The sequence below is a fragment of the Drosophila elegans genome, unplaced genomic scaffold (assembly GCF_018152505.1).
Source record: "Drosophila elegans isolate 14027-0461.03 unplaced genomic scaffold, ASM1815250v1 contig_476, whole genome shotgun sequence".
NCBI lineage: Eukaryota > Metazoa > Arthropoda > Insecta > Diptera > Drosophilidae > Drosophila > Drosophila elegans.
The window spans coordinates 15842307-15869041 of NW_024545863.1; the positions used below are offsets into that span (position 1 = coordinate 15842307).

General features: G+C 38.6%; 3 protein-coding genes across 3 annotated transcripts in view; all 3 read right to left on the reverse strand.

The window, feature by feature from the left end:
• LOC108134607 (protein timeless homolog) overlaps positions 1–18002 on the reverse strand; it is a 78143-nt gene extending 60141 nt beyond the window's left edge. The window contains exons 1-7 of the mRNA XM_017254979.2: positions 17796–18002; positions 17415–17738; positions 13080–13337; positions 11981–12300; positions 9177–9362; positions 5072–5195; positions 4175–4341 (exon numbers count right to left, since the gene is read on the reverse strand). Coding sequence (XP_017110468.1) covers positions 4175–4341; positions 5072–5195; positions 9177–9362; positions 11981–12300; positions 13080–13337; positions 17415–17738; positions 17796–17897 — 1481 coding nt within the window. The 5' untranslated portion in view covers positions 17898–18002. The remainder of the gene's footprint in view (positions 1–4174; positions 4342–5071; positions 5196–9176; positions 9363–11980; positions 12301–13079; positions 13338–17414; positions 17739–17795) is intronic.
• On the reverse strand, positions 16668–17407 carry LOC108134624. Its single transcript, XM_017255012.2, has one exon. The coding sequence runs from the start codon at positions 17323–17325 to the stop codon at positions 16810–16812; it is 516 nt and encodes a 171-aa protein (XP_017110501.1). The 5' UTR covers positions 17326–17407; the 3' UTR covers positions 16668–16809.
• A 2479-nt stretch (positions 18003–20481) lies between the features above and the next one.
• Positions 20482–21140, reverse strand: LOC108150217. Its single transcript, XM_017278253.1, has 2 exons — positions 21046–21140; positions 20482–20982 (listed from the first exon to the last, which is right to left on the reverse strand). The coding sequence occupies exons 1-2, from the start codon at positions 21068–21070 to the stop codon at positions 20621–20623; spliced, it is 387 nt and encodes a 128-aa protein (XP_017133742.1). The 5' UTR covers positions 21071–21140; the 3' UTR covers positions 20482–20620.
• Positions 21141–26735: the final 5595 nt, after the last annotated feature.

The following is a 26735-nucleotide window of genomic DNA, read 5'->3' on the forward strand; positions in this document are numbered from 1 at the left end:
GACCACAACGCCAAGTAACCGCAGCGGATACGGGGGTGGACGGTTTTGATAGTTGCACAACATATTGCATGCCACAAACCATTTTACAAGCGGATCCAAATCGATTGCACACCCTCACCGCCCTAATGATGCGCAGGTGCAAATCGAGTCACCCTACCATTTCTCAAACTCCCACTTCCACTTCTACACAGCAATAAAATTTGCCTAAAATCTAACATTAGTTTACTTTAACAATTACATGGCGAAAATAAGTTGCAGATTCACAAAAACTGCTGCTGCAACTATAAAAACCTTTATCAATTTTTTTTAAAGAAAAACAAAACAGTTTAAACTTTTAATAATTGCTGTTTGTTCATTGTTTTTCGAAAATGTTCAAGCTAATAAATTTTGTTCTAATAAATGTTAAACACACAATTGCAATATCTTGGATTAAAGACCTCTTTCTTCTCTATGCACACATACTCAATCTCAAGCACATGTGTCCAACGAAGCCTGGCAGCAAGACAAAGATAAATCGTTAATAAATTATTTATAATTAATTTGTATGCACGCGGTTTTGTAACTTCTGGCTGCCTTTGCTGTTGTTGCTGCGCCTGATTTGATATTCGCGTTTACGCTGATTAAATGGACGTCGACAGCCACAATGGCAGGGAAAATGAGAAGAAGCAGTTCAAGTAGCAGCAGGTTGAGCAAACAGAATTAATTAGAACACTTGGGTGTTTTTGGGGATGGTCAGCAAAGTCCAAGGGTCGGGGAACTGGAATCGGGAATATGGAATACGGAGCTGGGGATTGTCTTCGCTTCGGGCTCGAACGCCGCATGTTGAATAAATGATAAAATGTAATTGCGCTCAGACACCGACCGGCAGAACGACTGTTTGTGGGCAGTTTCTTGGGTTGTTGCTGGCATAAGACGTTTATAATGAAAATATTATTAATTATGACAGCCACAACAACAATGACTGATGGGCGTCGATTGTCAGTGCTGTCGCTCTAGCCATTAAATGAGTTCTTTAAATAAATGAATTACGTAAAGCAGACAAGTTATATGCATCCAGTTATTTAAAAAATGTATTTTCGATTAATTTGTAATAATTTTAAGTCTCGTTGTGACGATATTTAAATTTTAATCAACTAGATTTCCTAACCAAAAATCAATTAAATATTTTGATGAACTAATAAAGTGTTTTCGAAATTAAGAAGTTACATTTATTTATTTAACAACATTCTAGAATTCTGATTTTTTGGCAAAAGTTTCTTTTTATGAACTTCCATAAAACAGTACTGAATTTAGGCCTTTATCCCTTAAGTTGTGACATCACTGATGCCTTCAAATTCAAAACGGCGACCAAATGGGTGGCATTAATCTGGGAGAGGGCAGATAGGTGGCACGGACCGCAGGGCGAGGTCATAAATTATTCATTTTGACACCGAAAAATCTTGAATCTGTCAGATACTCAAATCACTGATTGCAGTTCAAAAAGCAGTAGCATTTACATGATTGCCAATTGGCCTGCTTAATTAAAAGCTGTTCAACTCGCTGATGACGCAACTTAAAGTTTAATCGATTTAATTCCATAAACCAACTATTTTCAGCTCGCACCGCATTAATCATGCTCCAATTAAGCCACAGTTGCTGCCCCAGCGACAGCCCACAGCTGCAGTTACATGCGAGTATTTGTATCTGCGTTTTGTATCTGGCATCGCAACTAGTTTCCTGAACCCAACCATCCTCATCCTGCGAACCTATGTCAATTCCATGTTTGCGCGCTAAATTAATTTAGTCAAAGCTTTGAAATTGACAGAGCCCCAACTAACAGACCCTCAGACCAACTAACTAGAGCCCGTCCAAATGGCTGATGTGAAGCGTTGATAGTCGACAGTAAAACCCAGCAGGCACACAATAATTTGTTTAGCTGTTTATGTGTCGTCGGATACAGTGGAACGTTCAAGAAATTTTATCAACAATGCAGAATCTACATCAGAATTATTTATAAAAGCTAAAGACAGCAAAGAACGAAAGAAAACTAATTATGTGTTTCACTTTTGTCAAAATTTTAAAAATTCAGGCGAAAAAGAAAAGAATAGAACACACTTATAAATATATGTAATTTCAAACGACAGAATCCAATTAATAGTTTTTTTCATTTAATTTAATAGTTCTTAAAACAGATGTTCTGCTTAAAAGATTATGTTTGCGGTCACCGATGGTGTTTTAATAGGTTACACAGGAAAAACATTACCAATAAATATAACTTTTCTAAGAAAAAACACCATAAATAAATAAAAACAAAAACAATTAATTAAAATTTTTAAAAGGCGCTCGAACAGGCTAGCTTTTCGTTTTATACAATATTGTTTGGCAATTATTCTATAAAATAAGCAAATCCTAGCTATCAACACGTTTTATAATACTCTATCCAATTTTGCTTTAAAAATGCTTTTGATTTCCTTTATTTTTCAGCGTAAAAAATTTTTCATAGATGATTTTTGCGTACACAAGCTAGGAACTTAATTAAACGAAGAGCGGCAAACTTAAAAACTTTGACGACCCACGGCTTATCTTTGCCACTGTCATTCGAGTCTGTGACACAGAAATAAATTTTCAGACATTTATTGCAGGTATCACTCTACACACAGCACTCGGAGTTGAGGCTGTTTGACAGACGAATTTGTGCAGCCATTTAGAAATATTCGAGTGAGTCTAACTCTTCATGTTCGGCACTAAAAAATTGCAATTATCTAAATGGATTGCGCAGTGGAATGCAGCTAAAAAGGGTTTGCCCTCACTCATGTATGTTTGTTGTATCTTCAGTAGCTTTTTAAAAAGCATGCACGCATGGAAAAGTACGATAATATTCTTTGATGTCGATCCAATCGTTGGAAATAAGTGGGTTTTTATGAAGTGATTGCTGTGTCAATGAACCCAATCTTTCAGATGAACTCGATTAGATGTAGGTAATGATTTCAAAAAATGCTCTAGACCTGAGGGTAAATCATGAAAATCAAAACGAAATCTGTTGAAGCGGCACTATATTCAATGCTCTGCAGCAATTTATCAAGTACCCGCAGTGTGGCACACGCTTCGATTGAAATAATCTCGATTCAACTATCGTGCAGAGAACGCGATGTTAACTCGCCAATTAGGATGCAGCCAAGGTGCACGATTTGCCCTAAAAAAAATACACTAAGCTACAAGGGTTGGCTTCTCGAAAATAGCATAATTTTTATGCTAGAACACGCATGCAGCACATGCTTGTAAAATCAATTAAACTTTTGGCCTGGACTCACGAGGAATGTGCAACTAGTTCATTTAGCTACTCCTGCTTTTGGAGAAACACACGCATATATAACCATACCACATTCACTTAACTCTATTTAGGGACAGTGTTGCCGACTGTATATTAGCCAAAAAAGTCTGAGAACTGAGTTGAATAATTTTTTATGCAACAAAATATAAAATGTGCAAACGGTACATTTTTCCAGCGTCAGAAATTTATTATAAAATTAAATGTATCAAAAAATGTTGGTAAAATAAGTGTGGCATTGAAAAAAAAAAATATATAAAAGTAGCGCCAAATATAAATCTTTAGTTAAAAATAAAATGGTATACTTTAAGCCCAGGAACATTGGTAAAAAAAACCTGCAGTTACTTTTAACCAATTTAATTAGCATGTTTAGTTTGTTGGTTATGAAGTCCTTCTTCGGGAATGGAATTTAGAAACCACTAGTTTGGCAGCACTATCAGGAAGTGTTGGCGACCCAGCAGACATCTGTGCAAATAGCCGAACAAACAGAGAAGGACTCAAGACAAAGGCATGCCGCCAAGACAAACAATGCCTGATTGTCGGGGCGAGATCCTGGCAGAAAGGGCGATATCCTGACAGGCTGCACTGCATATTTCGGTGGGGAGCAGCTACCGCTACAGCAACAGCAACAGCTACACCGGTTGGAGTGCTCGTAGTAATCCCATTAGAGGATGTGTGTTTGGCTTGCTTATTTGCGGGTGCCACGGGGTCGTGGCCGTTATCTATCAGAAATGCAGCCAGGCCGGGATGGTTTCCTAAATTCAGTTTTAGGCTGGGGGTTTCGGTTTTGGCATGGCCGGAAGGGCAAGTTATTTCCAATCGGAATGTATGTGCATAGTTGGAATGGTTATACGCTCGGGTACTCACTTTGTGCTGTGCGCCTCATTGTAGTTCATTAACAAATGCAGCACTGTCTCCCGATACTCCAGTACGTAGCACACGTTGTTCAATAACATATCGAAAAGGGCCTGCGCGTTGTTGTCATCCTTCAGCTTTTGCAGTGCCAGCAGGCTTTGCAGCAATTCCCGGAATGTCTTTAATTAAAAAATTGGTAAGCATTAACTTGGCAGACGCCCGAGCATTTGATTGGAACGCGGTTAGGTGGGATGGGGCATGATGTGCGATGCATTCTAATGAGTCTTGGATGTGGCCATTGGAAGGGAACTACACACATGTGAGTAATTATAAACGTTCTCGTTTCCTTTGGGTCAGAATTGATTGGGAAATGTTAATGAAGTTGGTCAGGGTAACATTTAATAAATATTTTAATTTTAGTACAACACTACTTGATTTCTAGTCATTTGATATGCCAATTGTAATCCATTTAATTGGTGTGGGACATATACATATATCATATCTCACATCTTAAGCTGGGTGATCAAAGCAACCTTTTGGTGCCAGGCATTTTTAACTAATCCTTGGCAAAGCCCGCTGTTCATTTGAAGGTTCCCCCATCATTCCAGTGGGCTCAAAGGCTGCGTGGAGCTTTGCTTGAGTACTGAGTACTGAGAGCCGAGCACCGAGTGCCGTGCCGAGTAGCAGGCGGCAAGCTTAATCCAAGGCAAACGTCGAGCGGCAGCAGAGTGCCCCCAAAAGTGCACTTACTGGGCCAGAGCAAACAACAACAGACCCGCACACACGCTTTGCACTCGGCTTAGCTGGCCGCCAGCGGAGCAAGGATCGGGATGGGGGGAGGGGGGAGCGGGGAGGGGGAAAGGGCCTGCAGCTGGAGCTAGAGCTGGATCTGGGACTGGAGTGACTTACCAACAAAGCTACATGCAGTCGCTTGGCCCAGAGACGCGCCTGTTTCTTGTCGCTCACAATCATGTCCATGTCATGTTGCATGCGCGTCAGGACCCAGTGGAAGCATTGCACGCTCAACGATTCGCTGCGAATGAAATGGAAAAAGTCAACAGGGTTACGTAACATTCGGGAGCACAGCAAGAAAAATAAAAATACCAAGGTACAGAAATAACAAACATTTAAGACAAATTCTATTATAGAAACAATAAAAAAAATAGCGTATTATTAAATACTCAAATCATGTACAATCATCCTTTTTTTAAGTTATTAATTAAATATATATATTAGATTACATATTTTATTATGAGTGTACGCAGCTTCATATATGGCGAGACTGAATGTGTTTGAGTGCATATTTAAGTAGAAGATTTCTGCATTAAAGTTGGCAAAAGTTGGCAACAAGGAGCAGGCAAACAGGTAAGCAGCTTGCCGCCTGCCACTTGCAACTCGCACAGCGAAAAACTCATTAACAAAATTAATTTTTAAGTAATGTAGAATTGAGCGCCAGCCAGCCTAAGTTTCAGTATCCCCTTCGCCTTCAAGATCGCGGGAACCCAGTGGGCGTTGACATGCCGCACGTTTTCCGGTTGCCACCAAACCACCCAAAAGGCCACCCACTTCCCCTCCAGCCCCATCCACTTCCGGTGGCTGCAGCATTTGCCTGCAACTTGGCTAAATTAGCAGCACAGCGTCTGCAACGACCACCATTAAAGTTTTGCGACAACGTCGAGGGCATTTGAAGAGGCATTAAAAACAAATTAATTACAGATGTGCGGCAGCAGCAGTAGCAGCAATAAGAACCTAAATAAATAAATTATAAAATCAATAAAAGTGCAACGAGCAATGAGCACCAGCACGATAATGTGGGAAAGGAAACTATCGTAAATGGCTTTGATTGATGTTGAAACTTTTATTGGAAAATGGTAAAAAGCAAAGAACTAATTGAGATTTTAACTGGGTTCATTTACGCGAAATAAGGTAAAAATATAATGTACATATATACAAACATAAAGTGGGCGAAAGACTTGCATTTTTACAAAACAAAAGAATGTTACAATGAACTAAGGTTTAACAAATAAAATTCAAAACAAACTTAATGGTTGGTAAAATAACATTTTGATTTATTTCGTTATTGTTCTCATTTTCGGTCATAAGAGCCTTTTTCAAATCTTTTGACAAAGTTTAAAAAGTATTTTTAGAGCCACAAAATCTGATTGTTTTAATTTTGTTTTGATTTTATCAAATGAGTATATGTCAGATAAATAAATCTCGCTTTTTTGTAAAAATCTGATCATTCTCATACTTTAGGAATTGATTTCTGTATCAATAGTATGAACGTGTACTCGCATAAACAAAATGACAAACTCAATTTCACTTTTTTTTCGGGTTGCTGGTTGGAAAAGTTTGCCCATCCGAAAGCCCATACATTACAGCAATGCCATGCTTTATATAGTGCAAAATCAGTAGAAAATGGCAGACGATAAAGAAAGTTCAGGGCGGCGCGGGGCCACCGTCAAATTGCATTTGAGGAAATAAACAGAAAGTTTTATGGTTGGCGAGTATATACATAGATGGGTACAATATATATATATATATATACATAGATGCGAAGTGGAAAATGAGACTAAAAAGTCTGATAAAAGGCAAAGGGACATTGCTGAAAATGAAAAACAGGAGCAGGAGCAGGAGCAGCAGAAGCTAAAGCAGCAAGCAGCAGAAGCAACCAACTTAGAATAGTGCGAGGGCGTGGCCAACAAGCGGGAATGGGGGAAAAACTGGGTCTGGGATAACTTTGCGCCAACGGAATGACAACATTTTTGCAAAGCTTCATTGTTGTCATTCAGAAACTAATTTGAAAGTAACCAAAACAATTTTAAAGAAATTTCCCACCACACAGCCAGCGAAAGAGACCAAAAGGGAGTCGGATTCGCAGGAGGAGCAACGTCAACCGGACGACAGCAGAAAGAACGCAAAATTTTATTAACAGCATGCTGGACAAGAATGAGAACAACAACAGAACAGCTAGGGACCATATATACACTGGACAAAATAATTTTCCAAATATTACAATTAGCTTTAACAAATGTAAAAAAAAAAATAATTGAACTTAAAATTTTGGGGTTCATTTTATATTAAAAATATTTTATATTAAATACATATTTTAGCATATTATATATGATTTATTATTAAAGTTTTTAAATTAATGAGGAACATTTTAGATATAAAATGGCTCTATTACATATTAAATGCATTATATTCAGGTTTAATATGGTTATGATTCAATTTACATTTTCAGAAAAAAAAAACTAAATTCGAAAATAGTCAAATGAAATTAAATAAAAAAATATAATATTTCTGCATTCAAGGAAGTAAAAACCGAGACGGATGCAAATCAAAGCGAAATATATTTTAATGGAAGCCTGATTAAAAAGCTCTTTCTATATAAATAACATTAGCTTGCAATTACCTAAATTATTGATCTTTGTAATATCTTAAATAGTTCAAAAAACTATGTATTGGAGACATTGAATTAATTTTATATTTAATAATTTTAAAAGTAAATATATAAATTTTGTATCCTCTACAAATTTCTAACATTGAGTAGGTACTTTTTCCGGTGTCACAAAATCACGGTTGCAGTACGGTTTCTTTGACAACTTGGCCAAGATATTATGGGTCATGTTTTGCACTCCAAAATGGCACAGGGCAGACTTGCAGTGGCTGTAAAGTGGCCAAGTGTCATGGGTCAACAATTGGCGTCATGACTTTGATTTGTGCATGTGTTCGTTGTGCCCTGCCAAAAAGTAATGCAATAAAACTCTAGTGACGAAGCGCTGATGTCGAACAACCGAACAATGACATACAAATTGTGTTGTGACCGCATTGAAGCAGGACCTGGAGAAATTCTAAGGGCAAAGAGCTTTGAAAACGCTTCACATTTCGCACTGACACTCTGCTCGACCATTTTTGGGGCAAGAGTGACTGTCAATGGAAATTGTCATAATACTAAAGTTTATTTGCTTCGCACTTTGCTCTCTGCTAAAAAAAAAAAAATAGGGGACAGAAAATGGAAACCAGTGGAACTCCTCATATGTCATGTCTCTATTTTAGCCTGAGCAACTCAGATGATGCATTGCCTTTGGAAAGATTCAAATAAGTACTCGTTGCTTATTTGGTGGCCAAAGCATTTAAAGTCAATCAATTTTCAAAAAGCGATTGCAAAAAGAAGCAAACACTTAAATTAAAATTTATAAACTAGCATAATATAGATTAATAGTTTTCAAAGACTCTAAATATATATCTTTTTTATATTTAATTTGGAATTTATACAAATTTACAGATGTATATAACTTATACCAATGCAATTTTTGAAGCTGTTTTTTCGGTACGTTTAAGGTATTAAGGTGTTCCACATTTTTAAATCAGTATGATTTGGCTTCTTTAAGCCAAAATGTTCAAAGCGAGAGTGGCCACCAAAATAAAAGTTTGGTTGAATTCTGTTCATTTGAAGAGTGTTGCAAAGTAATTTGATTAAAAGCCTTGATGGAGTCGCTTCGGGAGAATGGTTTGAGTGCCGAGGATTTGCATATCTGCTGACTTGGCCAGAGGACGAGGTCGGGCGTTTCATTAGACACTAAAAGTGGTGCTCGTTCATCAGCAGCATCATCATATCACTTGTGAAAACTTGGCTTGATCTCCATTGAAACTCATAGAAAATTCATCTGAACACTATAAGCAAAAGCATCGCATACAAAATCTGGGGCAAATTTTTTCCACATGAACAAAATGCGTCAGTGATGGCAAACTAACCCACTAATAGTGGGACTTTGAGTATATATTCTATATTATATATATACAAGTTCTTTATCACTATTTATTTCAGGAACTGTTTAAATGTTACTTGTATTTTTTTATTTTATATTAAAATTTTTAATAAAGTACTTATTAATAAATTAAAAACTAAACCCGTTTGTGAGGTTATTTGGAGACAAATTTTTTTTTCCGGCTTTATATCCGTCCGGAGAAATAATCAGCCCTGTTGGAATCCCACTTGAATGGCACTCACCTGACTAGCTGCAATTGTAGACCACTCAAACGATTGAACTCCATGAAAAATCGTATGGCCCACAATAGATAGGAGTCATCGTGACTCGACGAGCCGGCGTTGCGTTCCAGGACGCGACGCACCTGCCGCACCAGCGTGTTGTAAGCGGAGCGCAGCACCTCGATGCAGTACTCGCGCAGGCACAATCTGAAAAAGCCAGCAAAAGCAGGGAGATGTGTGAGAGAAATCTAAAAGCCAAATGGAGGGGAGGGGGTTAGACATGAAAAATGGTTATACCACAATAATATTGATTGAAAGCGAACGCCCTCTATCAGTTTATATAACAAATGCGGACGCTGCAACGGCATTTGGCAGCGCTGATGCAATAAATTTTGGCCTGGCCAATTTATTTGTGCAAAGCTGGCTAAAAGATGCAGCCAACCATCCAAACATCCAAGCATCCACCCTACCAACCAACCAACCAGCCACCCATCAGCAATCCTTTCGAGCGGAGAGCAATCTCTGCCAGCAGGCGAAACACAAATCCAACGCATCGATGCCGACGCGGATTAATTTATGCCAAAAAGGAGGCGGCGAAACAGAAAAAAATTGCCATCCCCCTTGTCGGCTTATTGCAACATGCACTTGTGGTTGGCCAACAAATTGTTGGGAGCACGGTGCTCCATGCTCCAACACGTGACATTGATGAACTTTCGCCTTTTCGTACGCCTACGTGCTTGAGCCCTCTGACTTGGCCATTCGTTTGCGGTCTGATGGGACATTCGGAGCTTGGAGTTGTCTAATCACAGCCAGCGGGGTCGCTTCGGTCACATTTGTTCTGCGGCATCAATTTATGGGCGCCCAAAGATTTGGCCAACCGAGCCAGGGGCTAAGCATCTTGCCCCATAAACCAGGCCAAACACTGGCCGACTAACAAGCAAAAATGTTGCCAGCCTGTGCGAAATCGCAGCGGCCAAATGGGAAAAGGAAAAACCTTTTGAGGATTTTACTTGAAAATTGCATGCCTCGCCGGCCAGAGATCCCAAAGTCGATGCCGATGCCGATGGCAATGGCGATGCTGAAATGCTGCAAATGCCGATGCCGATGGCGCCGCCAAGTTGCTTCTGCAGTTTTATCTCTGCACGGGTTTTTATGCTCCCCGCCACAAATTGAGAAAAACTCCAGCTTTTCCCAGACGAACTGCAAATGCTCTGAGGGCTGGCAAATATATTAAACATTTAACAGTCTTCAATTAGTTCATTGGCTACTTAATTATTAAGAAAAGCTGTATTTTAATATATAACTCAGATGAAACTTTAATAGTTGGCCCAAAAACAAAGTGTAGTTTTCTAGAAATCAATAAACTACTATTGATAGGGATCAACATTTTTCAAAAAAACACATAATTACCAAAACACATTCTAACAAGTAAATTTTAAAACGTATAAGAATTATCAAAACAAGAGCAAAATTTAAAATACATTTGATTAACATCCGAATAAATATTTATAAAATATCTTTGCCTAATTTAAACCTGTTTAAATACTCGCTATCAACGTTTCAGAGTCGGTGCCCCCCATAACTTCAAAACTACTGCATATTCTTTGAAATTTCATTACTATTTCTGTACATAAGCTACGATTTTGGCTTTGTCTTAGTTTTTTTTTTTTATTTGCTTATACTTTTGACTTTACGATAACAAACTTATCTGATTTTTATCGGAAACAATTAAAAATAAATAGTTCGATAAACCTAAGGCAAAGCGATTATCTAACTAAATAGTTTTTATTTATTATAATTTTATAAGGACAACCGAATAAACATATTTCTCCCGTAATAACTAGAGCTTGTCATACTTTTAAAATAAGTTTTGACATAATTTACATAGATAATCACATTAAATGGTATTCAGTTACAGCTCTCATATATTAGTTACCACAAAAGCGGCTATTGTATTGTTTTGTAAACATTTAAACTTTTAAGTAGATTGAGCTTGGTGCACTTTCAAAAATAATTTCAATATAGTTTACATAATCAAATAAAATGGTATAACTCTATGCGCTCCCAAAAAAATTGATTTAATTTACATTTATGGACTATTTGTGGGCATTCTCTGTCAAGTAGGGTATATTTTTGTGTTACCAAAAGGAAAAAGCAGCGACCGCGGCGAATGCATTTACTGTAACTGCTCGAGAAGGCCCCGATAGCAGCATCCCGGGCAGCTCGGCCTGCGGGCGCGGAGGCAGAGCCTTTAAGTAGTTTGTTGGTTGGCAGAGCAGCATAAAATAGCTGCACCTGGTGGCCATTAGGGGGAGCGGCGACAGAGGCGCTCGGCGTTCGGCGCCAAGATATTGTTTAGCCCGGCCAAGTCAGGCGGAACCTGAGAACCTGAGAACCTAAGAGCCTGAGAGCCCATCCCGGACGCCCCCTAGCAGCCAATATCGTTTGTGCGATTCTATAAAACAGCAGGAATTACAGGCAGTTGGCTGGGCGAACGGAGAAACGGGGAAACGGGGAAAGGGTGAAACCGAAAGGCCAAAAGGAAATGGCTTCATTTATTATTGAATATTATTTTATACGCTCACTCGCTCCGCTGGAATCCCTCGGATACGGCTATCCTGGCAGCGTAAAATCGAAAATCAATGGCCGGAATGCGGCCCCCAGTCGGTGGTTGGTGGCCATAACAATTCCGATGCTAATGGCCACACACCAGCAGCCACACAATAGGCACGGGCCGGAGACAGAGTGCAGGAAGTGGCCACAGACAAATGGATATGGCAGTGGCAGTGGCACTGGAGGATGCGACCCACGACCCCGTGACTCACCTCACCGTGAACGCACTGCGGCGGGTCACCTGCGCCTCCTCCTTGATGTGACGATGCGAGCGCTTCTGCTGCTCCTTCTCCCGGTCGAAGTCGATCGCGGAGACCCGCTCCAGCGCCTGGTGGCAGATCACGTCCCGATCGGAGACGGATTTCATGTTCCGGATGACGTAGGTGCCGCCGAACCGGGAATGTCGTCCGGTCGGCGGCCGAGCCTGACGGCGAGCTCGCTCCCGGCGACGAGCGGCCAGGAGCTCCTGCTGATCCCGCTGCTTCTCGCTGAGACTGCGCTGCAGTGAGGCATCTGCCAGGGATTCGGCACTCTGGAATTGCAACAATACATTAAATAAATATGAAATGATTAAGCTCCGTATCATGAGCTGTACTGATTTATAATGAATAAAGTAGATCATAGATCATGTTATGAGCTATGATTCATAGGAATCATTAGCCCCATGAACTATGACTTGAAAAACTTGGATAGATCGAAGGGCTCATGAAAACAAAGGGAACTGTGACTCCAAACTTGGCTTATCACTTTAATTTGTTGGAATATATATTTTAAATAAGCATTTTACATTTGAATATTAAATCACAAATACTTGAAATTGCTTTAATAGGATATTTGCGATCACCGATGTTAACACCCTGCAGTTATACAGTTGTCTTATGCTTGGTGAATGGTTGAATGGTTTAGCATTGAAAGAACATTAATAATTATAACATTACTATTTATATTTCTATGGGTAAAAATATTAACTTTTAAAGCCTTTTGACAAAAGTCAATTATTGTATATTTCGGATGTTTTGAGATTTAATACGATGATTATTAAGAAGTATATAAACTATGTCTATATATTATTTGCATTTAATTTTTACAACATTGTCAATTTGAGGTAATAATATTACTCTTTCGGAAAGAAATTAAATTTAATTACACAACACAAAGTGCCAGTATTAATTTGATATTCACATGCTAGCAAATAGTTTTCATTTTTACCATTGAATATTGGTGTTATGAAACATATGTATTAACAAGAAGATAGTTTTAAATAACCGATTTGGCAAGATTATTATTAAATATCCAGTGTATATAACCAACCTGTTCCCTGTACAGCAGGCACACGATCTCCAGTCCGTGCAGATGGAACTGCTCCTCATCCGGCGAGGAGATCACAAATAGCACCAGGTCCAGCATTCCAGTTTGGTGTAGAGCCCAAATGACCTGATCATGGAGACTGGCATCGTTGTCCGCCCGGCACTCAGCCTCGGGGTTTGCTGGCACCTGCAGGACATTCCGCACTAGGACCAGGATGCGCTCAATCAGAAGATTCTGCTCCTCGCTGCGAATCGCAAAGTCCTGAGAACAGAAATGGCAAATATGCCATCAGGAGTCAGTGTAATAAAATGTTGCTGCAAATCCCTGAGTAAAAATCTAAGCACCAAATCCCGCGAGTCAAGTTAAAATAATCAAATGAAATTAAATTAAATTAAATTGCAAATTTATGTAGCTCGACTGTAAAACGGAAGCCCCGACTCAAGGCACCACAACAAAGTCAAGTTGAAATCAATTTCGAGCAGGGTGTGGGTGGCCTTTTGGGGGGAGGGGGGCAAAAAAAAGTGGGTGGGCGGTTGGGGTTCCATGGGCGCAGCAGGACATTACAGTTGCTGCTGTGAGCTTAAAAATAAATACAACTAATGCGGCTTTTGTGCCTACAAGCCAGCTGTGACTCCTCCGTCCGGACATAGACACCGAACCATGTGCCGGGAAAACGGGGCCCCAGACCTCAGGACTCCGAGGGCCCTTCTCAAAGGCAAAGTTAATAATGACTTCCGTTTTTGGTTTCCCTACGCAACAACAACAAGAAGAACAACAGCAACACCAAGAGACCGGGGAGGTGGCTCATTCAAAACTGAAAGCTTTCCTTCGGATCCGAGAAAGTAGAGAAAGGGACAGGGACAGGGGCAGGGACTCCTTCTCCTCCTCCTCCAGCCTGTCCACTTGGCTGCTCGCCGCGCATACATCAAAGCGTGTAAGTCGGCGCGACGCAAATAAAGAAGTAAAGCATAAAAAGTCAGCATCAACAATACACTCGGGAAAATTTAGATTACAAATTTTTGTAATTGAAATTTAAATAAAAAATAATACAAAAAAATCGAATTGTCAATTTATCTTACAAAGTGGTTAAAGAAAAATAAAGTATACTTTAAAAGTAAGTAGATTTCAGATTATGGAAATAGCTTCCAAAAATAGTCTTTAAGTAACTTGAAGAATTAAAAAAAAAAAGTTCAATACAATATACTGAATTGGGCAAATATGAAAATTCACGTTGACAATAAGTATAGTAATTTAAAAATCTATAACCTTGAAAACCTACAAATTTGAATAGGTTTTAAAGTAAATGTTGTGTATTGAAAGAAGGGTAATCTTATGCTTATGCTTTGTTTTAAATATTACCAAATCAAACAGTTATTTTTCCAGTGCACTTTCTAGGAGGAGGTGTGGTTACGCCAGAGGCAAAGGCGGAAAAATCCTCGTACACATTCATTATCAACGACAACAGCCACACAGCAACAAGAACAAACAGACAGCGACCATATAGAAATTCGCGTGCATTTAACCTAACAAAACAAAAAAATGTAAACCGAGGAAAACGGCACAAATAGAAGGAAAAGCGCTCCCTAAAAATGGAAATGTAAAGAAATCCTCGGGCGACTCTTTGGCAACGCTGGCAACGCAGCGCCATGAAAATCCTTTGGAATTGCTCCCCGGAGTGTTATGAATGTCGATTCAATCGGCTTTAAATGAATTTATTTCGTTGTGTTAGGCGATGGGTGGCGGGGACTAGGAACTTTGGTGGCTGAGCTCGCTCTCTCATCTTTGAGATTTACGTTTTTACTTTCCGGTAACTAGGACTTAACTTATGATAATTGTTGGGAACATCTACCCTGTGCTTGCTTTGAATTGGTCCTAGCCAAAATAGTTGGACCTACATATTTTCAATTATAAATTTAGGGCCATATACACAGAGCTCATCCATAAATTGAGCACAAAATCCAGAGATTCTTTTTTATTTGGAATTATTTGGGTAGCCGCAGCTTATTTTGAGCTTTTCTAACCATCCGTTTCAAATTCAATGCCTCTGGGACAAATATGTGCTTTCATACTCTTTCAGAGGGTTTCATCAATTTAGGTAAACATTTTTCAGTTAGCAAAAGTTAATAAATATTTGTAGGAAAAAAGTGAGTCAATTTTAGTAAGAAAATATATAAATCTTAAGTAGCAATGATTACAGATTTAAGTTTGGCTGAAACTAACTACATCTTTGTTTTTGATTCAATTTTGAATCCTAATTAAATAGTAAATTAAAAAAATCAAAACTCTAACTGACACATTCAATAGTTTAATTGTGATTATAATTATGATAAAATAACTTGTTTCTAACAATGTTTCTAACATGAAAAAAGGAAACCGCCTAATAAATAAGTTTGATCATTTCAGAAACAACTAATTTATCAATGTAGACTTATATGGTTGCTTTTAAGCCTAAGGAACTATTGTTAGATTTCTTTTAAGAGCATTCAAATTTTGCATCTCTGTTTTGTCAGCAGAACTCTGTTTTATTCCAGCAACCAATTGAAATAGACAGACTTTCGCCTACACCAACCAACCTGCACACACTCACATGGATTGGCAATCATTGTTACTGAGTTTTTGCCTTTGTGGTTTCGACAATGTCTCGACCCACCGATGTTGGTTCAATTCTGATCGCTTTTTTTCTTCATAGTTGTTTTGCAAACATGGTGCTGACACGGCTCTGTGGATTCGTCTAGGCCGCAATGAAATTCCTGTGTCCAAGTGTGTCGCGTTTGATTTAAAGGTGCCTTGTAGTCATTGGCACCAAAGTGAAACCTCCAACGGTTCGTGGGTGTTTATTTAATCGACTTGTTGCGGCTTTTCTTGCGCTGAATGTCGAGAAAGTTGAGAGAGATTTGATTTCGTTTTGTGAGATATTTCAAATTTAATTTCATTCTCGGGTTTTGGAGGACAAAAAGAAAGGGAACTACCCTTTAGCAGCTCAGCTTGAGTGAATAAAAGAAAAAGGGTGCAGGGAACAAATAAAGAAGATAAAAGCGAGTAGATATGAAGTTCAAATTAGTTATGAACCCACAAAGGAGACGAGCTCAGTCATAAAGCCAGAACTGGCCAAAACAAACTTGAAGCGGGGATGAGCAATGTGAAAAGCATTTTCTCTCCCCACAAAAACTTGACTTCTGGCAGCTGCAAGGGCCATTAAAACTTTTACGTACCCGCTTGCCCATTAATACATAGATTATACGATTACAGGAATAGTTGCGCAAATGCCCAAACGATAATTGCCTGGGCTTTAGAGCACGAACCCAATCCACTAGGTTGGTCAATTTATGCGGATTAAATTCAACAATAAATGGTTAGGGATGAAATTCAAATTATTTAATCCTGTTACTAAAAAATTAAGGAAAAAGAACAGTACGAGGAAGGATGGTTTGCCAATTTGGTTTGATTTGATTCTAAATAAATTTTAAAAAGCGAACTAGGCTTGAAACCGACTTTCCGCACATGGCTAATTTTTAGAGTGCAGAGCACATCTTAAAATCTTCATTGATATCACATTGACCCACCCTAGTAAAACCTAATTAACCACTAATCTCGAGACGGCGGCATTTCAAAAGTTTCTATTCACAAACATTTAAGGGAACAGCAAACACGAAATCAGAATCAACGAACATGGAATTTGGAGGACCGCCGCAGCGGGAAATAAACACAGACATACGATGAGCTCATCGGCCGGCTAAACGACATTTTTGTACATGGTGAATAGGATGAACATGATGAGCAAGGTCATGGCGCGCTGGTAGAGCATGTGGTCCATGAAGGTGCGCCGGAAGGGGCGACGGGACAACTGGCGGAGCATCTGCGGTGGCAGCGGCTTGACGCGCGGCAATTGCTCCGTTGGATACTCGACGTAGCCGCGCAGGAACATGGCCGCCGCGGGCAGGATGGCCAGCTCCCGAACATACTCCTTGCTTGTGTGCTGCCGGCGGCGATGGTCGTCGATGGACATGCACGTCTTGCCGCCCGGGCTGATCGACCTGCGGATGGTGATGAGCGTGTTCTCCCCGATCCTCGCCTGGCAGTACGGGCACTTGGCCCGCGACCCCTGGGTGAGCATCCAATTGCGGATGCACATGCCGCAGAAGTGGTGGCCACAGAAGCCCACTCTTGGCGAACGGGCAGTGCGCATGCACACCAGGCACGAGTAGTAGTTGTGCTGATCCTCCGGGAACTCCTCCTTTTGATTGAACATGTCTGCCACTTGACGAACTTGTGCGATGACTGGGCACGTCTCTAGTCACAAATTGAAGTGGAATATATACTCTATTTGCTAGCACTCACTATTTCCAAAGCCTGCTTGAGCTTCTCGAAGAGGGAGCTCCAGATTTTGTCCCGGGCAAATGCTGCCTTGTAGCCCTGCAGGATGTCGATGAGTTCCATGAACACCTTGCGGCCGTGGTTGTCCTTGGGCGCACCATCCCTGTAGAGCAGCAGGGTGGGATTGGTCAGGATGACCAGCAGGCGGATGAGCAAGTCGGACAGCTCCTCGTGGTGCACATAATCCGGCAGCATGTAGACCAAGTCCGTTTGCAGCACCTTGGCCCGGCCCAAATGGCGGCGATACTCGTGGTTGTCCAGATCCCGACGCAGTATCCAAATCAAGTGCTGAAAATCCAGTAAATTGTTGTATTTAGGAATACAAAGAATAATTATACGAAATACCTTGAGACTTTCGGCGGCATCGGGTTCGGCCTGATATTTCTGGCCATCACTGTAGCCCAGGGCCGCACATGTGGCATCTAAGTCCGCCAGCAGAACCGACATCTCGAAACGCACTTATCACTATTTAAAAACAATTAATTTACGGAAATAAACAAAACTAAATTTCACAATGATTCTGCATGAAAATACGCGCGAAATAAAATCAGCTGTTTGCATTGATCGATTATTGGTTTGGCACCCCACTACAATTTAGCATTGACTCAAACCTTTTCAGTAAAAATACAGGTCGATAACTTAGATCAACACCTATCCTATTGGAAATTATCGATAAGATCGCTTAATATAGTACATTTTCAAATTCAAATTTAAATTTTACAAGGTAACGTTCTTAAACCATTTGAAGACAACTAAATCAATTATGAATTAATAAGAACAACGTTTTGGCAAATACATTTATTAGAAAATATTTAAGTAATAATAATGTATGCATAACAAGTAAGTGTGTAAGTAATAATGAGGGTTTAAAGATGATTCAATAGAAAATGAATAGAAAATGAAATAGAAACGATATTAAAACAAAAGTCTTTTATTCCAACTTTGTTAAATGTAGAATTATAAAAAGATTGAACAAATTACAGCCATTTCAAACCGTTACTTTGTCACAAATATTAAAAAAGAAAATCAATTTTAATTGAATCCCACATTTATGTTACATTTTCAGCAAAATTTAGTAACACAAAGTATATGCATGCATTTCGTCTTAAACGTATTTTTTTTTTTGCGCAAATAATCCACATGTGCATTTGCATAAAACCATTTCCCCATGCGTACACTCATTCGTTTCCATTTTAAATCGATTGAAATCGAAATTATTTGCTTGCATAAGATGCAGAGCAATTTATTTGGAGAGCGGGTGATAAGATCCTTCAAGAAAGCAGGAGAAAAGCGCCTTTGGTGTGTGCTTGTCTCCCAGTGCGGTAAATTTAAATATTTTCACCATTTTCATTAGTCATTGTAGCAGGAAATTGCCGGGCCAGAGCATGTGAGTCAGGCAAATAGCCTTGGTCAAGACTGGTCGGGATGCAGCAGCCTCTAATCACCCGGACACATTAAAAACCAAAGGCAAAAGAAAAGACGAAATTAAAAGCAAACATCGAGGCTACCGTCCGGGATATATTTACCTATGATATGAACAAATACGACCGGTAAACTTTTCCCAGGAAGGATGGAAAACTTGGGGGGGCAGTACCTGCTCGCCCTGCGGCGCTTCACTTGCTCTCTTGCCTCCGCTGTCATTTCCCTCGGCCGAAGAAGTTGAATTTAATTAACTAAGTAAATGCCCAGACATGGGCTCGCTTTGCTTATTTATCAAACTTCTCCGGACGACGATGATGGGCAACTACTGCACGGAGAGAAAGGAGTGCACTATTTGGTAGAATAGTTACATATTAAATGTTGATTAGTTTCGAAGCATTTTTGTGATTATAATTCCACTACAACGGGATAAAAGCCATAAATAAAAAAGTTTATAAAAACTATATTTTGTTGGGCTCTTTAAAAAATATATATATTTTTATCACAAGTAATTGAGGCTCCAATACTGCTCAATTTAAAAAGCAGTATGGTTTCTTTTGGCATTTTTAAAAACGATGTTCCGAATTTACTGTTTTTATTTTATTTGTGTTTAAAGAGTTTTTTAAGTTGACTAACAATTTCGGAATTTTAAACTAAAATCAAGTTAATATTATTATAATTATTTTAAAATTAATAAAATTTGAAAACATGATATGATTTGAATAATTAAACTTTCTATAAAAAAATGTTTTCTTTATTAATATAATAAATTTAGCTGAATACAGACATTTGATAAGATATTTTCCTATATCATTTTTTTATATTTCCTTCCAATTTTCGTAATTATATTCCTCTGTGTAGGACTTGAGCCAAGTACGACAACTTGCTGACCAAATAAGCAGAACACGTCAAAGCGCCCAAGTTGCCAGGAGTACTCGAGGGATCGCTCGACTCACTGACTGGATGACTGAATGACTGAGTGACAGACTGGGCGAAGGACACTATGCAAACCTGATTATAATGTGTCAAATCCATTATGTGCTGTCAGGCTTTTAGGCACAAAAAGCGCTGCCCTTGCCATGTATTTTTGGGGTCTGCGAACGAATGTCTCAACTTTTGAGGCAACTTTGGCCCCGTCAGGTTTTGCTGGCCAGACAAAGTTAATTATAATTCTGGGCCTCAGCTAAGCTGTCGAGTGCCGTAGGCCCAATTAAATGCATCGCCACAGTGCACACAATCGACTGTCGGCACTGTCAGACTTACTAAGTGATTTAATTATAAACCGAATAAACTGTACTATTTTTTTAAGAATGGTTACAAAATTCAAATCAATTGTCGAAGAATTACACTAGTCGCGTTTTTTATACAATTGTTTGATAATTTCTTTAAGAATGATATTTGCAAAGTAGAATAAAAAATACAAAACTCTTTTCTTAAATAAATTTTTTTGGACAGAAGAAAAATTTGTTTTGTTAATACTTTAATACTTTAGGATTCTTGTCCATTTCTTGTTTTTCTAAGCTGTTTTAAATAACTTTGACAATCCTAATGACGATTCACAAACTGTGCCAAGGCCGTTTAAAGCTTAAAGAAGTTCTTAAATTACCAAAAATTAGGGACAAATACAAAGTTCATTTATTTCTGTGATACCTATGTAAATATGCATAGGTTTTCTTATATTTAAGTGGTTTTTTAGATTAATTTGTCTTAAAAGAGATTTTTTCGGTATAATTGTTTGATTTTGTTATACGTTAGTACTGCTTATATCGTGAATATACATCGGACCCATTGTTGCGTTGATTCTTTATGAACTCGCCATTAAATTGGAAATCAAAGGGATAATAGGCCATATGTTTCCAGGTGTAGGGAACAGGTGGATGGGCTTGGTATATCCAGAAACAGCAATAGTTTTCAATCATTTTTCCCGTAAGGTTTTTTTCGTGGGTAGCCAATTTTCGGACTTGACGAGTCCTTCCTTCAATGCCCTTCAGTTGAACAGGACCCAAAACATCTTTGTATTCACGCAGTGTGGTTAATTCCACAGGAACTTCAAAATCATCCAAAGCCTCCAACGGATGTGTGATGTCCGGCAGAATCAGAAATGCCACTAAAACTGAATTAAAATATTTTTACTGGTGCTTAAGAGAAGCGATATATGTATATTCCTTCTGCTTACTAAATACCAAAATATATCTCTTCATATCGACTGAATTTTTATTGTGAAATGTTTACTGGTAATAAATAAGTCAGTGAATGGGAAAACGCTTTTACAATATGATAATATTGGCGTGAAAATACAATTATATTATTTGACACACTTAATGTTACAATGCAACTGATTAAACTAAAATGTTCGGTATTTATTTAAAAGTTAAGATATTGAAAGCTTTTAAGAATTAGTTTGTTTTTTAATTTATTTAAGCTTTTAAAATTCTATGCATTAAATATGGAGTTTTAAAAAAAAAGAAAACCTAAATAAAAATTTAAAAGCTGCATATACCATCTGTAAAATCAATCTATTTATTACCCAGTGAAAAAAATTAAATTTTCATAAACAAATTTGTTTTAAACTATTTGTAGATTACTCCTGGCGAATTGGTAAAATGCTAACGAAGCGGGGAAAAAGTAAAAGTGCAGAAAAACCACATGGCCCAATTTGTCGCCAAAAAAAAGGTCCACTACGAGCCTTAATTCCCGCGATCGACGTCGCCACATGGAGCTGCTCGTTAGTGGCTCCCAGTTTGCTCCGGGTGAATCATTGTGAGTGCTCAGCCGGGCTCGGCAAACAAAATCCGGCCGGAATGGAAGGCCCAGATGCCCGACTGCAGCCCAAAGGCAACTAAAAGTGCAGCGGAATAATAGCAGCTGACAGATGTCAGCTGCCATGTTGGCTTTGCAGCTTGTGGCCGCCATTTTGCCAGCATTTGGGCCACCTCGCAACTCGACGCTTCTGCTGGGTCCCACATCCTGTGCCCAGTGATGATGCTTCCTGGTACATCCTGCCACTCTTCACCTTTTCGAGGTACAACAAATTCCCATTTAGAATTTCCTTTACTGCGTTTGGTTATGGGTTCATTTTTAAATAAATTTCATAACAAATTTGTGATTGTTTAATACATATGGACAATTACACGAAAAAGTCAACCAAGCAACAAAAACTAAACGTTGAGAAAAAATGTTTTTTGAGGATTACAATATTTAAAAAAAATACAATTCGGCTTATCCGCTACATTTGCATCTATTCTTTATTGTTTTTCTATGAATTACAGCTTTGTTAAAAGTTAATAATACTACTTCTAAACAATGTTTTAAAATAAACTACAAATAATTTATTATATTATAATGTTTCTGCCTACATGCTAGAAAAAAATTATGGTAAATTCAAATATATGCACTTTGAACTAAATATTTTCAGTACTGAATTGGTCCCGAGAGTCGTTGTGCTTAAATCAAAATGTAATACACTTTCCTTATGTTCTTTAAGCATTAAAAAATTAAGTTTTAAATAAAATAAAATTGAAATCAACATTTTTTCAACTGGAGAAACCAATTAAATACGTTAAATACATTATCATGTATTTAGTTTATTTTAAGTAAGTTTATATTTTGAAAAATAATGTTGCTTTCAAATATTTTAATGTTATATATACATTATATATAATGGGTCTATATCTTATATTAAATACTAAAAGTAGAACAATGTTTCTTTAAATATAGTATTATTAAACGATTTTTTTTAAACCTTTATGAAAATCTTTTGGAATATTATCTATCACCACAATTTAAAAGTTTATTCTTTTTAAACTCAAAGGTTGGAGAGGTTTGTAAGGCATGGTAATATATTTTTCAAATTACATATAGTACCTCCCTTATAGGAATCTTTCCCATCACTGACTGTCCCTTTTTGCTGGCCGAATTCAATTGTTTGCAGAGCCTTCATCTTGCATTCTGATTGCGTGGCTTAATTGCATAGCAGCCGCGAACTGGGCCAGATTTGGTTTTGGTTTTGTGTTTGGCCGAAAGGTGAAAGCGAAAGCTGAGTGCACTTCTATGGAACCCCGGCCAGGACGAAATGAAATTACCGCCAGGCCACAAGGAAAACAGACTACCCGAGCTGCGTGTGGCTGGCTTCCTTTTCATCCTCTCGAAACAAAGCAAACGGGGCATCTAGAAAAAAAGGACTCGGAACAAAGCGTAGAAAACAATTTCCAAACAAATAAAACTCACACCTGAGACTACGGGTTGGCCCCCACAAGTGTTCTGGTCAGACGGTTTCGGTCTCACAGCGGTTGCCCCGGGCGAAAATGAATTGTTGTAAATCAATTTGTACCAGACCAGGACAGCAACAACATTGCGCAATTACATGGGCATTTTTCAATCTGAATGACGGAAAAATGAGAGTTCCCTAACCATTTGCCTTGATGGCCTACGATTTGTTTTTAAAGTAATTTTCCCAAAAATAAAAAGTTGTGTAACAATTGACAAGCATACTTTTCGGGGCGGTCGAAAAAAAATGTAACTATTGCCAATAATGGCTTTTGTTTATGTTTTGAAAATTTTCACATGAAGATCGTTCATTTTAATTTTAAATCAAGTCAGAAGGGAAACTTTTTTTGTTGATTGTTATTGCTTTGAACAAAAGTTGTGCAATATAAAGTTGTTTAAATTAAGCAAAATAGTACAGATCTTGAATTAAGGTTTTAAATAAAGGGGTAAATATACCTAATTAAAAAAAAACATATAGATTTTTAACTAAATAGAAAATTTTATTTTTTGTTTTATTAAATTTTTAATTTTTGGAATGAAAATAATTTACCTATACCGATTTGTCTAATTTTAAACTTGATGACCATCCATACTAAAAAAACCTATTGATTTGTCTTAAAATATATTAGTCCAAAACATGTTATAGCCCATATACCATGCCTTACAATTTCAGGGTATTTAGACGTAGTGCATATCCACCACAGAAGTGTCACAAGATGAAAGCGAAAGTGCTGCAAAGGCAACCCTAGTCTATATATATATAGTACACCAGTTAGAGCCTCACTTTTCACCCCTGGTCTGGCGCTGGCTATCGCCCCATAACCGCTGGAAACAAATCAAAGGGAAATTGTAAACGACAAGTTAATCTTGCTTGAAGTATAACCGGAAGCCATTTTATGACCCAATGGACAATGAGGGGAGATGGAGATGTGGATGGAGATCCTCTCGCACAACAGGAATATATGTAGCTGCATCCTGAGCACATTTGCACCGAGTCCCACTTAAATAAAACAATTTATTCTGCACATTTTGCTGGATTTGCTGCAAAATGAATTAAAGTTCAATAAAATGCGGAAAAAGGAAAGGAAAGCAAAAGGAAAAGTTTTCCTTCTGCCTTGACTGCGGCTTGTAAGCGTCTTTATCTTCGCTTGGCCTTTGTTTCTTGGGCATTTTTTTTCCCCTTCTGTGTGCCCCCGTTGTTGTGGCAGCGTTTTTCATGATGTTTGCACATTCGCTCCTTGTACCGCCCGATTTTGAGTTACAAAGCCAAAATCTCAGCAATCTGGGGCTGGCAACGAAAAAGCTGAAATACCTTTTGCATGCTTCATTGGCGTTGCCTTTCTGCTGAGTGAACATCAAATGGGATTTGTCTGCTGGCCTCCAACCGCCGGACATATGTATTTGTATCTGTATCTATGTCTGTGTCTGTATCTGTGTGCGGCTTCCTGTTGCGTAACAAATCAATGGTGTGTTAAGCGCACACCCACGAAACCCAATTGATAGATGGCTGTTTATGTGCCAACAGGCATCGTCGTTCTCATTCCCTAACATGGCCCATAAAAAAAGGCCAAGGTTTCGACTGTACATCGATACGACATGGGGTGCAAATGTGGCACTGCAGTTTGCGGACTCTGGATTGCACTTAGGCAAATTAATCCCATCAACGAGATGATTGTTAACCGCAACCGTAAACCCAACTCAAACGGCGGCCATTTGACTTGTGTCCCCGACAAACAATCCTTTGAGCCCGACTCACATGACATGCGATGCCGAAGACCTCCCACAGGTGTAAACAGTCATAAATTGGGTCGAGATCCGCCACTACACTAACAAGAAACTTGAAAAAGGAGATATAAAATTGAAATATTCCCTTGAAATAAAATTTGTTTTAAAACACGAGTCCTTCTTATATATGTTAGACACACTCCTAGTACACACGATTGTTCCTTTTATAAAAAATGTTGCATATGCCAATAGCTTATACCTTAATTTAATAATATATTTTTATAGCTGCACAAAATAAAGGAAAAATGATTAAGGTATAAGTATTAATTCAATACTAAAAAAATATAACCCTTATATGTTTTTTTTTGTATTTCTATTCTAGTCACATAAAATTGTCATAGAAAATAAACTATTATTACATGAATTTTAAGCTATTGGGTATGAAAACATTACACAATATTATGTTTATTAAACACATTGTTAAGAAGTATGAACAAATTTAAAATTCATGTAACAAGAACTCAGTTACTATGACAAAAGGTGTTTTCTTTTTATAAAATAAAAAAAGTACTGTATCATTAGTTAAAAACCACATATCAATAAATAACAATATAATATGTTTAAGAGGAAAGTTTAAGTATTAGTGCTTAACATTTAAGTTAAAAGGCTGGGAGCTTTTAAAAACTTTTAAGTTTTACAGAAGATTTTGTTAAGAATCATATTAAAGTTGTTCAGTCTGAATGCAAAAAAAAAATGCGTCATCTCCTTAGATCTGGAAGTTTCTAAATCTTTCGACTCCGAATTTGGGCAATAAAATACCTTATTTGGCCGTGTTCGCGTGGAAATGTATTCGTATATGTGCGGATTTTAATCGTATCCTGTCCCTGCCCCCACCACTTTCTCCCCCCTTCGAGGCCCACGCCTGTGTATCTTTGTGTACATTTCGTTTTTCCCTGCCATTTATTTGTTTTTTATGTTTTTTGAGCGTCTGCCAGGCGCATAACTCAAAGTGCTTGGGCTTGAGCCCTCGATGCCGTGCAGATAATGATGCTAAAAGTGTCGCAGTCGACGGTGGTGGGAGAAAAGAGGCGGTGCGGGGCCATCTCCGATTCAGGTAAACCAATGCCTCACACGTGAAGCAGCGGGCAGGAATAACATATCGAAAAATGAATTTCATTGGGTGGGAAGGTGGATGATGGAAAAAGCTGAGGGCTGGGGAAAGTGAGAGTCAGCGAAATCTGTTTCAATAGCTTTTGTCGGGGGTTTTGGGGCTCTGGAATGGGTAGAGATGCCTGCCAAAGTCATAAAATCGCGAGAGGAGCTACAAAACATAAACAAGCAGAGGGAGCAGCTATAATGATGTAAAATATATCGCCGAGATTTAGGCGACTTGAGTCAAGCAAGGTCTGTGCGTGTGCTGATAAAAGCCAGAGCTCTGCAAAGAGGGGGTGTTTAAAAAAATAAGGCGATATGGCAAAAATAAAATAACGAAATGGGAAAAGTGTTGAGTGCGCGTGGTGAGCACTTCAAAGTCACAAACAAATGCATAAAATATCGGATGGCGGCTGTTTCCGCCACCAGCTCGATATTATTCAATTTGTTCTAATAGCCGCGCTTAGCTTACCCGCCGTCACACATGGCGTATGCGCAACGTTTAGCGGCAGGAGCTCCGGAAAAAAAAGAAGATTTGGCCGCACTTAATGGCCGCTGAAGTGTATTGATGAAGTCGCTGCCGCCTCGCAAATCTCGCAAAAACTCGAGCATTTCAACTTCAATGATGCGCAATTTTATGCATAAGTCTTTTACATAAATTTCGCCCCCGAAACGTTTATGTCTGCACGAAAGGATTTGCCAGCCAGCAAGGAGATTGACTTC

Bases quoted from the DNA above. Each gene is read 5' to 3' on its own strand.
- LOC108134624 (XM_017255012.2), bottom strand. From the start codon at position 17,325: ATGTTCAATCAAAAGGAGGAGTTCCCGGAGGATCAGCACAACTACTAC.
- LOC108150217 (XM_017278253.1), bottom strand. From the start codon at position 21,070: ATGAAGAGATATATTTTGGTATTTA. The intron at 20,983-21,045 runs GTAAGCAGAAGG...ATTTTAATTCAG, and splicing joins GAGATATATTTTGGTATTTA to TTTTAGTGGCATTTCTGATT.